Genomic DNA, 15,040 nt, shown 5'->3' with positions numbered 1-15,040 from the left:
ATTTGTTTTCTTCTTCTGCGAACTCGGAGCCTTTGCAACTATGCTTTCGATTTCGGGCTGCAAAAATAAATAAATAATTCTCAAGCCCGCTATGTAAAGTAGGAAGCGATTTAACTGGAAACATCTTACAATTCAATTAGTCACGCTCGGGTATGTAACCGCACAGCCAGATTATGCCATTGTTTGCTACTCGCCGCTCGCCGTCAAGGTGGTCGCTGGCCAGGCTATTTTTGTTTGCAATATATAACTTTTCTCTATGACGTTCCTGTGTGTGCGTGCGCGTGTGTGTGCACGTGAGTGCGTGCGTGCTGTCCCACATTCCAACGCCTAGGCTGTAGTGTATTCCACTGCAAATGAATGTCAGCAGTGCCCCAAAAGCCCCCCAAAAGACACCAGCTCCTACGGTGTCTGTACTGTATGCAAGATCTGGTTCTGTAGTAGACTGGCTGAGGGGCTGCATAGTTAGCAGTACTGGTCCAAAAAGCCACAATTTATACATCAGCGTACGACCGCGCCGCGCACCGAACATAGCTGATCTACAACCCCACAAGGCGTCGCCGACGCGACGCCTTGTGGGCTTGTTGATCAGCTATGTTCGGTGTGCGGCGCGGTCACAGGACGAAGCATACATTAAGGCATGTAAGAGGTGTTTGATGACATCTCTTTGCTCTACAGAGACCTCTCTTCTGCAGCGTGCACCTTGGCTCTGGATGTTCTGATGTAAGCCCCCCTTCCTTCAAATGCAACAGCACAGGTGACTGAAGTTGGGCTTTCTTCTGATCAGTGATTCTTCAGAGTCGTACCTCGTGCTCGCTCCAGTCTGTGCGCCTCAAGATGAAAAGGCCCTGCGTGCTCTCTCTCTCGCTGTCCCTTTCTACTTGAGGTGTCCACTCTCAGGTGTGTGGCCGGGTGCATGTGCGTGCATGCAGATGTAGTGTGCATATGGTGCACACATGCGTCACATACATGAGCATGTACAGTATAGTATGCCATGTTTTTATAATCTTTTTTTCTTTTGTCTACATAAAGTGAAAATCCAAAAAGCAAGTGAGTAAGCATTTCTCTCGCTTACAAGCTAATTTAAACGTTTTTTTTAAAGAGTTTAAGGGAGTTGCGGACTTGCGGTATGAGCAGTTGAATAAAAGTTCAAGGAACACTTCTCCAGATGTGTCAGGATACACTGGTCATGTTTTGACTATCAGGGAGGTACATTAGGTGCAATGGACAAGATCCACCTAATGATTGCAAATACAGCCATCATCCTACTTTCACCCTGAGATAAAACAGCCAATAAGCCGCATGGAAAACAGGTACACAGTCTGAAAGGGACTGGCAATAGACTGCAAAAAAACAACATTTTACTTACAATAAGGTACATGAACGAACTGCCATGAAACTAAACCTACTCTGTTGTACAGAGTAGTATGTAGAGTAGTAGTAAGATTAGGTAGCAGCTACTGGGTGAAAAAAGAAAGAAAAATGCTGCTGGTATATAATATACAATATACCAAGATTATAAGCACATGTACATTTGAAGATGCTATTATTTCTATCTATCTATTTTATTCTCTCCTTGTTCTCTTTTGCACTCTTCCATTCTTTAAATCTTTTTTTTTATCATTATTCTACCGTTATTATCTATCCTGCTGCATTGTCTAGGTCTAAGTGTTACTCTCATGTACATTGTACACGAGATGTAACAATAAAGTACAGCCTTGAACCTTGGATCATGAAAAGCCATGCATGATAAAACAATGCGAGGTGAACTCACATGGCCACGCCGAAGAACTCATGCTTGGCGGTGGAGACGACCACGTCTGCTTGGCACAGGACCTTGAGGTAGTCCTCTTTACTGGGCACAAAGCCCCAGTGCAAGATGCGGTCATCCAAGCATCCTCTGGCCTCGGCAAAGATATCTGGAGCGCGGGGGGTGTGTGGGGTGTGGGGGGTGGATGTGGGGTAGAGAGAGAGGGACAACATGATGCCATGTCTATGCCACACATACAGTACAATGGCCGTCCTTGTTACCGTTTTATGATTGGCGCCATCAGATGGAATGAGTTGATACGGTATGCCCCTGCAACTGATGCACTCAGTTGCAGGGGCTCAAATGCCGCAAAGATTTGCTGCGTTTTTGTCGGAGCCAATGAAAGTCAAGCGCTACGTGTCAGGAGCTGCTCACAGCTAATGGGCCGTCAACGGAGAGCCAATTAGATTTCCGTTTGAGAGAACTCCATTTAAGTACCGGGAAAGCGTCCGTGTCATTTTAGATATAGCGTTGGCAATTCAAAAATAGCAGCTGTACAAGCTCACAATGTGTCACCGGCGTTTTTAAAAATCTTGGAAGTTTGAGAACTACTGATTTAGAAACCCTAATGGGTTAAGCCCTGTATGGTTTGTCAGCAAAAAACTGCTGAACTACAACCTCACAACATATCGCATCACGATGCGTTCTGAGCTTGTGATTAGTAGTTTATTGGATTTTTGACTTTTATTTTATTTTATCTACGCAACACAGTCAATACAATGAACATAAGAAGAAATTATAATTAAAAAATGATGAGACATTTTCACCTATAATCTCATGCCCAAAATAGGGATGCCAGGTTGGCTAAACGGACACTAAAAGGCATGAAATAATTGCAAGTGAATGCATGTCATTGGGAAGCCATCTGCCGTGACATTTAGGATGGTCTAATGACTTCCTGGGATGCTGCTGCGTCCGCGCTAACAGAACTGATGAGCTCAGGAGTGTGTGTGGAGCGAGAGAAGTGGACAAGGAGAGAGTCACACTCAGCAACAGACCAGCCCAAAACGTGCCAGGTTTGTGAAAAAAACCCAAAAAAGGAAAAGATCTTCATTTAATTTCCAAATAGGGGTCGCGGGTGCCTGAAGGGTAATCTTTGAGTTTATGATATGCGGCTGCAAACATAATAATAAGGAAGGAAAAACAGGTAAGGGGGTGAAAATAATCAATAACGGTGACCCTATTAAGAAAATCAAAGTAGATTAAAATTGTCCTAATGTGATTGCCTTCCGAGCAATCATAAAGGTAATTACTAAATATGAGACTAAATTTACGGTCGGCCTTTCCATCTGTTTATGCTACTATAAAAGTTTACATCCCAATATAAGAGAGTGTGTTTCCTGTAACTCCGGCTTTGCTTCCAGCCATGGCGGGGAGTGTGTATTAATTAACTTAACACAGCGCCATAAATACATGTGAGTGTCCCAAAGTCATTATAGCATCATCAGCCCGCAAATGGAGAGTGTGTTTTATCAATTAAAAAGTGTCCGCAGGGCTAAATGCACTGGCCCAGTCTGATGACCTTAGCCCTTAATCTAATCTAATAACCAATAATGTTTTAAACCAAAGGAGTATTTACATCTGCCTCTTGGGACTTGCAATAAAAAGGATGATATCGGCTGTTGCAACTTCTTAAAGGTGAGCGAAAAGTCAGCAAAGTTTTCTCTTTCTCTCTCTCCCTCTAGTTGCTGCTTTGAATGTCACCATGGAACCTGCCTCCGTGTAACACCGGGGCTCCACCGGGCGCGTCAGCGTCGCGTCTCCGTCAGGGAATGTTCCCCTTTTAATCAATGAAGGGTGGCTCCACTGCCCGCGTTGCGTTGCGTGACTGCATTCAATTTGCCCCGGATCGTTTTTTGACGCACGCGACGGAGACGCAACGCGTCCGGTGGAGCCCCGGCGTAAGGTTGCTGTTGGGTGGAAACCTTGTATGTCAAAACAGTTTATTTCTTTTATTTTTTTAATGAACGTCCTACTTGATCGTACTACAGTGTCGCTCAAAAGTAGCAGATCTACAAAGCGACGTGTTTCGGGCTTTGTAGATCTGCGACTTTTGAATTTGAATCCTGAAAAGTAACAGTTTTGGACATTTGGAGGTTTCCATCCGACAGGGACGATATCGTCATCATTTAGTCACAAGCTCTTGTTTTCATTGGTTCAGTATTCATAAAAGCCACAGACATACTTAACCACTTAACCACAATGTTAAAAAAAGCAGTTGAAAATAGCAGATCCCCAAGCTCACAATGGGTCGTGATGTAAGGCGTAGTAAATCGTTAATTTACAACAAAGAAACAAGAAGAAAAAAACACAAAGCTGAAATATGGAGGTACAATTTAGGCATTTAGCAGATGCTCTTAATCCAGACTGATTTACAGTAAGCAAGAACAACACATGGTAATACATCAAATAGCCTACATAGAAATAGTCATCAAGAATCATAAGCAAGCTAAGAACCTAACATCTGTCTAACAGTAAAATATCTGTACAGTGAAGCTATGAGCATATACTATAGAGTGCGGTGTCTACATAAAATGCTATATAAATTACACACGTTTAGCCTTTGCATACGCCTGAGGCAAGTGCTATGGCAAGTGCTACGGGCTAAGATGGAGTCTGAAGAGGTGAGTTTTCAGACTACGGTGGGAGATTGGGAGTGAGTCTGCAGTTCATTGCAATGGGAAGTTCATTCCATAGAGTAAGAGTCAATATTCTGAATGGATAGAAACATGAGATTCTCGTGATTGGCACAGGTGGGTTTAATACCCAAACACAAGGAATCTTGAGATTGGCGTAGATTGTGTTAAGTGCACATTGCACATGCCCATGGTACAAGGTTTCTGCACGACAACAAACTAAGGTAAGCTCTGAGCCTCATCTTCTGAGAAATCTGTGTCTGTGTATGCATGGGTGCCAGCCTCAGAGTGTGTATGTGTGTGCGTGTGCGTGTGTGTGTGTGCGTGCGTGCGTGCGTGTGTGTGTGTGCGGTATGCACCTGGCACATCGGTGAAGCTCTCCCCCAGGACAGACAGTTGGAAGTCCAGGCCTCTCTCTTTTAGCTTCAGCAGCGTCTTGAAGAACAGCTCGGGGTCTTTATCGTGTTCCCTTCAATCCCAAACACAAACACAATCCTGGCTCTTTTGATGCCTCTTGTATACACACACACACATACAGTTACAGAGACATTAATACGCAAATAGGAGCAGAGCTGGGACGCCTAGAGCGACAGACTTGGGCCAGGACTTACAACACTCCTGGCCCAACTCACCTCTCTGATTTATTCAGACGTGGACGTGGACACACACACACACACACACACACACACACACACACACACACACACACACACACACACACACACACACACACACACACACACACACACACACACACACACACACACACACACACACACACACACACACACACACACACACACACACACACACACACACACACACACACACACACACACACACACACACACACACACTTGTATTACTGTACTTGTGGGGACAACATTTAGAAAATTGCTGGGAAAAAAGCCACAAATTGAGCTTTTAGATCAAGCATGAATTAGGCTTTTCCAAATTGTAAGCCTAATTCTCCAAATCTTTAACCACAAAACAACCATTTCTCTTTTTGACGTCGAGGAAAATGGTCCTAAAAATGTCTATTTCGCAAATTGTACTACACACACACACACACCATTTCAGGATGGCAATTTTATAAATATACAATTGAAAACAACAATAAAGCATGCAGATCTACTAAAACCAGGGGCTGGGCTGAGGCCAGCATCCACAAAGAAAAATAAGGTCTGCTTGCTGGATCATGCTCCAAAGCCCAAAGTGTTTGCTTATTTCCGGTGTACGACACCACCGTGCAACTACGTACAAATCAGGCATAACTCAAACCCCAAGCCCTAAACATAAAAAACCTCATCCTAACCTGAATATCCTTCCCAATTGCAATCCTAACTCTAAAAAAATTTAAATTTGTAACCATTATAAGAAGGCATATCTATTGAGACGACCGGGGCAACTGTCCTGCACACAGTGCCTATTGAGACGACCGGGGCAACTGTCCTGCACACACTGCCTATTGAGACGACCGGGGCAACTGTCCTGCACACAGTGCCTATTACTGAAATTATACTATACCTGGGTATATTTGGCCCTCACAAGTATAGCTATACAAGTATGCAAGCACGCACGCACACACACGCACATGTGCACACACGCACACACACACAAAGCAGACAGCCCAGGTTGTACAAGCGGCGGCAAACTGCGAGCGAGAGAAAGAGATCATAGCTCTCCCCAGAGGGCAATTGACTGTGATATGTGTGGTTGTGCTGCGCCAGGTGGGGAGGATTTAACAAGCTGCCAGAGATCCCTGCTCTGTGCTCCTGTTCTGCTCCGCTCACCCAGCCACTCATCCTTGATGCGAGGCTGCTTAGCCTGGGAGGTAGGAGCACCTAGTTAACACGCAGGTGCCGTGCTCAGCTGCCAAGCAGATGTCACACCGTGCCCAGTGGCCTGCCACTCACCGCCATGCTAATGTCGATGGCTGAGATGAAGAGAAGGGGGGAGGGGGGGGGGGAGAAAAAAACATAAAAGCCCGGTGTGGAGTGTTCATTAACATTAGCGGATCGCACCTGCTGGCACCTTTACTCCCCTGTGTGCGCCGTGATCAAACCTGACTGTTGATTTGTCACCTGCTGTTTGTTGGGACTGACTGCATGGACGGCCACTGGCGCAGGTTTGCACACGGACTACTGGGGATTGTACACTATCGAACGATGACAGATGGCGGAGATAGTGTGAAATAGATTTACAAGCTCACAACGCGATGCATTGTGACATGTTGTGAGCTTGTAGATATTAAAGGAAATTTGTTTTTAAATGCCCAATGAAGGTCTGACCGACCGAAACGTTACGTAAATAAACTTCTGTAAGTGAAGACAGTGTGCAGGACCTACTGTTCCAGTTAATTTCTCCGACGCGCCTGTCCCTCGTAGGTGTGCATAAGGACGTTTTCTTTCAAAGTGAATTAAAAAAAATGCCTACAATGCCATGGCCAAAATAGGGATGCCAGGTTGAATGTGGTTAAGGATATAAGAACTGTTGGATCATATAGATTGTATTGTATGGTATACTGTATCCATTATTCACTGCTGATAGAAGAACGTGAATTATCCAGACACTCACTGTTGAAGGCCAGTTGACACTATTCATATAACAGTCATATTCACAGCTGATAGTCTGTCTACATATTATAATAATATCCAGTCATCATAATATGCATCGGCAATAGATGCATATATGCATATATGGTCACATATTGTACATTTATACTTATGTTTATAGACATAATGTACATGTGTTAAGTCAGTTAGAATCAGTGCATTATGGCAAGTGTCAGACTTTTACGTTGAGTTATTTTATACATCTCTATACATCCACTATGGACCTATAGTGTATAATCACAACTCCTGTTGCTGCTACAACACCTAAATTATACCCAACAGGGATCAATAAATGTTTATCTCATCTTATCATACTGTCATTAGCTATAAAACAAAATGTGCGAGGATGAGCGGTCAGTGCTGTGGCTGGTGGACTGGGACTTGTCAATAGTGCTGTAATTGGATGGGCTCTGCCTGAGAAAAGCAGGAGTTATTTTCTTCCTTTCTTTGCTCCCATCGTGTGACAGTTGATGGTTCAACAATGCCCCGGGGCTGACAGAGTAGCAATGCCGCCCGTGCAACAAGGTTCCACGACTCAAAATCAAATGGTGGTGAATTTCTCTGTGCCTATTCCGAGCCTGCTTTTACTGCTGCCTCAGACCTCATCTTTCGTCTACTTCCTTGTCGTCGCTCTCCTCTCTCGTCTCGCTCCCATTTCGTCGGTGGTCCCGACATGACAATAGAAACATCACGCATCAACATCCCCCCCTCTCCTTAAGGTAGGCCAATTAGCCCACGCTGTCTTTGTGAAATCTCATTGTGATAGAAAGCAGGGGGGGGCGGGGGGGGGGGGGGGAAGAAACATCTTCATATTTTCGTCTGAAGCAAAGTCGAAGTGCGTGAAGGTCAAACAAGTCTCTGCGAAGCTCAAAGAATTGGACAAAAGAAGGCGCCCTTCTTTCCTTGTTGCGCCACAGCAGCATGCCAGCACCTCAGTGGGATCTCCTTAGGTGAGGCATTAGAGGGAGGCTTATTTATTCTCATTTCCACCGCTCACATTCACTGGCTTTCCCCTGTGGATAAGAAGCTAATTCCCTTATTTCCTAGCCTTTTTAACTCCTTACACGAGGCATGAATCCCTATTCCCCCATTACTGATACAGGGGAGGACAATGAGCGAATGAAACGCTTGATAACGGAACCCCCCCCCCCCCCCCCCCCCCCCCCCCACCCTCTGCAGGAAAAAAATGAGTGTTAATTAATGTGTGGGATATGACTGTCAGGGAGAGGCTCCTGAGCGACCCCTCATTTGGTGTGCATGCACACGTGCACATGTGCGCGCGCACACACACACACACACACACGGTGTAGATAGATACTGTATAACGGCACACACTTCATGTAATATCGCCGTGTGCACTAATGGGCATATAAACTCAAGGATAGATTATACATGTCCAAATACAGACCGTATATACAGTATACACACAGAGACAGATGTCTGGCGAGAACACCAGAGAGCCCCGTTTCTCCAAAGCATGCACGCGCGTGCGCGCCACACACACACACACACACACACACACACACACACACACACACACACACACACACACACACACACACACACACACACACACACACACACACACACACACACACACACACACACACACACACACACACACACACACACACACACACACACACACACACACACACACACACACACACCTCCCCTGGATGGTTGTGCTAGGGCCCAGGCTCCCTACTGATGACCTAGATCTTTTAATGAGGACCGTTAACCCCCAGCGACAGTCAAACCCAGTCTGAGCTGTCAGCCCACTGATTAGTGGGTGAGTGACAAACAAAAGCTATGTGGCATCATCTTCCCATAATCATCCCCGCCCGGCGCTGCTGTGCGATGCCCCCGCTAATCTGCAGCTAAGGCAAATAGAGGTTGCTTCCTCTCCGCTCTCCTCTCTCTCTAATCTGAAAAGGTAGAGAGCGTAGTTCAATGCCGCTCAGGGCGCATGGGGGAGGTGGGGGGGGGGGGGGGGGGTGTATGTGGAGAGAGAGAGAGAGAGAGAGAGAGAGAGAGAGAGAGAGCAAGGGGGAGGAGGAGGAGGGGTTGGAGGGGGACATCAGGTGCTGTGTGCGGATGTCAAGTGGGACTGACTTGACCCTGAAAATATAAGTCGATGCAGTGAGAACAAAATGTACGCTGTAGAAACGTATAACCAAGTGGACCTGTGCCTGGTTACGTTTTGGTACAAGAGTTGCAAACGGATACATGAAGGGATTTTTAATGTGTACACAGAACCAAATGTTAAGACATGAGCAGAGACTAATCGCATTCAGAGCTAAAGCCAAGGTCACCGAAAAATGAAATAAAAGACTAATTTTAACCACTTAAAACCCTATGTACTTCATTCCTCATGTACTACCAGGCCCCCTCTAGTCCAACTCTACACCAAATGTCTTGGCGTTGCTACACACTGTGCGACTTGTGGATCTGCTATTTTTGGCAGAATGTACGCCCCAGAATAGGGACCTTCCTATTCTGGGGCGTACATTCTACCAAAAATAGCAGAAATATAGCAGAAAATGAAAATGATTTTAATCACATGAACGTGTGGTTAAAAATAAATACTTTAATATATGTTTTTAAATGATAAAAGATGTTCTTGAATCCAAAGTGAACGTGAAAAGCCCTCGCACGGTAAACGTGAAGTCAGAGTACCGATGTTTTCTCCGATCTAGTACAGTACATTACAGTACAGTATGACACTGATTTCTTTGCTTATGAAAGTCTTATAGTAATACCCCTGAGTGGTTTGTGCTCTCTCTCTCTCTCTCTCTCTCTCTCTCTCTCTCTCTCTCTCTCTCTCTCTCTCTCTCTCTCTCTCTCTCTCTCTCTCTCTCTCTCTCTCTCTCTCTCTCTCTCTCTCTCTCTCTCTCTCTCTCTCTCTCTCTCCCTCCCTCCCTCCCTCCCTCCCTCCCTCTCTCTCTCCCCCCCCCCCTCTCCTCCTTTGCGATGCTCCCATCACCCCGGTGACCTCGAAGATGCATGCAGATGAAACCCATGTGAGAAAGTGAAGGAAAGGAGAAGAGGGAAATGTGAGAAAAGAAAAAGAAAATTATCAAGTGGAGAGAGAGAAAAAAGTAGCTATCTTCCGTGGATAACCAGAGAAGCCTCATTAATATGCATAACATACCAACCCAAAAGAAAATAAGATCCTCTCATTTAGAGATCAGTGATTAAATATTCCCCTTTATGTTGCACCCAAGAGGTGCGTTTTAAAATTCAAATACTATTTACTCCAATGCACAATGTGAAACGAGCCCCATCACCAGGAAACCCAACGACTGAAGCCCTAATTAAGGGGACACTTGAAAGACAAAGAAGAGGCTTGTTGAGGGGAGATTGTGACAGTCTGCTCCGCTATGACCGTGCGAGAGGAAAGGCGTACGCTGTGCGTTCAAAAAGGCAACATTTCACATGCCGTAAAAAAACTAAACCATGTGGGAACCGTAGAGCGTGAAAACTCTTGACATTACAGTACAAATGCAGCTTTGAAACTGAGTAAATGTGGGCTATATGCTAGTGAATTAAACAGAGGATACTTATGGTTGTAATAGCGGACCAGAATGGTGCACTGGAGAGCATACGAACAAGTGCAATGGGTTCAGTTCCCTGTTCGCTTTAAGTGTGATTCACTATAAAAGCCGTATCAATATCATGTCCTCCACATTAGCGGACATATTTTTGATTACGTAACACTTTCACTGAACAGTCAGAATGTATATCACCCTGCACAGAGAAACCAGCGAGTCACTCCGACCGCGTCCTGCCCCAGGAATGTATTATCATTAGATCAAATGGGGACTTTTCTTGCGTCACATGGTCTGAGTGCTACAGCCAGCTAGACCGATGTAATGTTCTGGCTGATATATTAGCCATTATTTGAACATTGGTATCTGCACTTATACACCCAACGTGTCTCAATGCTTTACCACTTTCATCCCGGCATCCCCGTTTTGGAAGGTTTTAAAACTTTTTCAGAAATAGCCGATTTGTTTGTGTTACAACGTGTTGTGAGCTTGTTTTGGCTATACACATTTTGAATAGGGCTTAAGCGGTTAAATAAAACGAAGCTTAGTTTATGTGTGTATTTTATATTTTGGGCGGGAACCCCTTTTGGTGTTAGCATTATGTTATGCTTTAGCTATTGAAAAATAGCAGAGTGGCGCGCTACGAGTGGCGCGCTACGAGCTTGTAGGTCTGCTATTTTTGAAAAATCGAAGAACCACTGATATAGAAACATAGCTTTTTCAGAAAACTGTCAGGATGTAGAAGACATTTTTAGAATCTGATCTCAGGTCAAAATGGGTTAAAACTTTGATAATCAGTGGTCGAGGCCTCTCCAAAATCACCATCGGCATCAGACAAAACCATGTGAAACCAGTCGGACTAAAAGCTATTTCAGTAGTCTGCCCTCCATCCTACACTAGGACTACACTAAAGGCTATTTCAGTAGTCTGCCCTCCATCCTATACTAGGACTACACTAAAAGCTATTCCAGTAGTCTGCCCTCCAACCTATACTAGGACTACACTAAAAGCTATTTCAGTAGTCTGCCCTCCATCCTATACTAGGACTACACTAAAAGCTATTTCAGTAGTCTGCCCTCCATCCTATACTAGGACTACACTAAAAGCTATTTCAGTAGTCTGCCCTCCAACCTATACTAGGACTACACTAAAAGCTATTTCAGTAGTCTGCCCTCCATCCTATACTAGGACTACACTAAAGGCTATTTCAGTGGTCTGCCCTCCATCCTATACTAGGACTACACTAAAAGCTATTTCAGTAGTCTGCCCTCCATCCTATACTAGGACTACACTAAAAGCTATTTCAGTAGTCTGCCCTCCATCCTATACTAGGACTACACTAAAAGCTATTCCAGTAGTCTGCCCTCCAACCTATACTAGGACTACACTAAAAGCTATTTCAGTAGTCTGCCCTCCATCCTATACTAGGACTACACTAAAAGCTATTTCAGTAGTCTGCCCTCCATCCTATACTAGGACTACACTAAAAGCTATTTCAGTAGTCTGCCCTCCATCCTATACTAGGACTACACTAAAAGCTATTTCAGTAGTCTGCCCTCCAACCTATACTAGGACTACACTAAAAGCTATTTCAGTAGTCTGCCCTCCATCCTATACTAGGACTACACTAAAGGCTATTTCAGTGGTCTGCCCTCCATCCTATACTAGGACTACACTAAAAGCTATTTCAGTAGTCTGCCCTCCATCCTATACTAGGACTACACTAAAAGCTATTTCAGTGGTCTGCCCTCCATCCTATACTAGGACTACACTAAAAGCTATTTCAGTGGTCTGCCCTCCATCCTATACTAGGACTACACTAAAAGCTATTCCAGTAGTCTGCCCTCCATCCTATACTAGGACTACACTAAGCTATTCCAGTAGTCTGCCCTCCATCCTATACTAGGACTACACTAAAAGCTATTTCAGTAGTCTGCCCTCCATCCTATACTAGGACTAGACTAAAAGCTATTTCAGTAGTCTGACCTCCATCCTATACTAGGACTACACTAAAAGCTATTTCAGTAGTCTGCCCTCCATCCTATACTAGGACTACACTAAAAGCTATTTCAGTGGTCTGCCCTCCATCCTATACTAGGACTACACTAAAAGCTATTTCAGTGGTCTGCCCTCCATCCTATACTAGGACTACACTAAGCTATTTCAGTAGTCTGTCCTCCATCCTATACTAGGACTACACTAGAAGCTATTTCAGTAGTCTGTCCTCCATCCTATACTAGGACTACACTAAGCTATTTCAGTAGTCTGCCCTCCATCCTATACTAGGACTACACTAAAAGCTATTTCAGTAGTCTGTCCTCCATCCTATACTAGGACTACACTAGAAGCTATTTCAGTAGTCTGACCTCCATCCTATACTAGGACTACACTAAGCTATTTCAGTAGTCTGCCCTCCATCCTATACTAGGACTACACTAAAAGCTATTTCAGTAGTCTGCCCTCCATCCTATACTAGGACTACACTAAGCTATATCAGTAGTCTGCCCTCCATCCTATACTAGGACTACACTAAGCTATTTCAGTAGTCTGCCCTCCATCCTATACTAGGACTAGACTAAAAGCTACTTCAGTAGTCTGCCCTCCATCCTATACTAGGACTACACTAAAGGCTATTCCAGTAGTCTGCCCTCCATCCTATACTAGGACTAGACTAAAAGCTATTTCAGTAGTCTGCCCTCCATCCTATACTAGGACTAGACTAAAAGCTATTTCAGTAGTCTGCCCTCCATCCTATACTAGGACTAGACTAAAAGCTATTCCAGTAGTCTGCCCTCCATCCTATACTAGGACTACACTAAAAGCTATTTCAGTAGTCTGCCCTCCATCTTATACTAGTAACTACACTAAAAGCTATTTCAGTAGTCTGCCCTCCATCCTATACTAAAAGCTATTCCAGTAGTCTGCCCTCCATCCTATACTAGGACTACACTAAAAGCTATTTCAGTAGTCTGCCCTCCATCCTATACTAGGACTACACTAAAAGCTATTTCAGTAGTCTGCCCTCCAACCTATACTAGGACTACACTAAAAGCTATTTCAGTAGTCTGCCCTCCATCCTATACTAGGACTACACTAAAGGCTATTTCAGTGGTCTGCCCTCCATCCTATACTAGGACTACACTAAAAGCTATTTCAGTAGTCTGCCCTCCATCCTATACTAGGACTACACTAAAAGCTATTTCAGTGGTCTGCCCTCCATCCTATACTAGGACTACACTAAAAGCTATTTCAGTGGTCTGCCCTCCATCCTATACTAGGACTACACTAAAAGCTATTCCAGTAGTCTGCCCTCCATCCTATACTAGGACTACACTAAGCTATTCCAGTAGTCTGCCCTCCATCCTATACTAGGACTACACTAAAAGCTATTTCAGTAGTCTGCCCTCCATCCTATACTAGGACTAGACTAAAAGCTATTTCAGTAGTCTGACCTCCATCCTATACTAGGACTACACTAAAAGCTATTTCAGTAGTCTGCCCTCCATCCTATACTAGGACTACACTAAAAGCTATTTCAGTGGTCTGCCCTCCATCCTATACTAGGACTACACTAAAAGCTATTTCAGTGGTCTGCCCTCCATCCTATACTAGGACTACACTAAGCTATTTCAGTAGTCTGTCCTCCATCCTATACTAGGACTACACTAGAAGCTATTTCAGTAGTCTGTCCTCCATCCTATACTAGGACTACACTAAGCTATTTCAGTAGTCTGCCCTCCATCCTATACTAGGACTACACTAAAAGCTATTTCAGTAGTCTGTCCTCCATCCTATACTAGGACTACACTAGAAGCTATTTCAGTAGTCTGACCTCCATCCTATACTAGGACTACACTAAGCTATTTCAGTAGTCTGCCCTCCATCCTATACTAGGACTACACTAAAAGCTATTTCAGTAGTCTGCCCTCCATCCTATACTAGGACTACACTAAGCTATATCAGTAGTCTGCCCTCCATCCTATACTAGGACTACACTAAGCTATTTCAGTAGTCTGCCCTCCATCCTATACTAGGACTAGACTAAAAGCTACTTCAGTAGTCTGCCCTCCATCCTATACTAGGACTACACTAAAGGCTATTCCAGTAGTCTGCCCTCCATCCTATACTAGGACTAGACTAAAAGCTATTTCAGTAGTCTGCCCTCCATCCTATACTAGGACTAGACTAAAAGCTATTTCAGTAGTCTGCCCTCCATCCTATACTAGGACTAGACTAAAAGCTATTCCAGTAGTCTGCCCTCCATCCTATACTAGGAATACACTAAAAGCTATTTCAGTAGTCTGCCCTCCATCTTATACTAGTAACTACACTAAAAGCTATTTCAGTAGTCTGCCCTCCATCCTATACTAAAAGCTATTCCAGTAGTCTGCCCTCCATCCTATACTAGGACTACACTAAAAGCTATTTCAG

The 15,040-nt window shown here is 44.4% G+C and overlaps 1 protein-coding gene across 6 annotated transcripts in view; it reads right to left on the bottom strand.

The window, feature by feature from the left end:
• gtdc1 (glycosyltransferase-like domain containing 1) overlaps window positions 1–15,040 on the bottom strand; it is a 59,292-nt gene that overhangs the window by 5,491 nt on the left and 38,761 nt on the right. For all 6 annotated transcript variants that reach the window (XM_079518063.1, XM_079518061.1, XM_079518062.1 and 3 more), the window contains exons 8-9: window positions 4,803–4,912; window positions 1,772–1,916 (exon numbers count right to left, since the gene is read on the bottom strand). In XM_079518063.1, coding sequence (XP_079374189.1) covers window positions 1,772–1,916; window positions 4,803–4,912 — 255 coding nt within the window. The remainder of the gene's footprint in view (window positions 1–1,771; window positions 1,917–4,802; window positions 4,913–15,040) is intronic.

This window comes from Electrona antarctica (genome assembly GCF_951216825.1).
Source record: "Electrona antarctica genome assembly, chromosome: 13".
Taxonomy (NCBI): Eukaryota; Metazoa; Chordata; class Actinopteri; order Myctophiformes; family Myctophidae; genus Electrona; species Electrona antarctica.
Note: the sequence above shows the minus strand (reverse complement) of the source record. Positions and strands in the feature narration are given on the sequence as shown.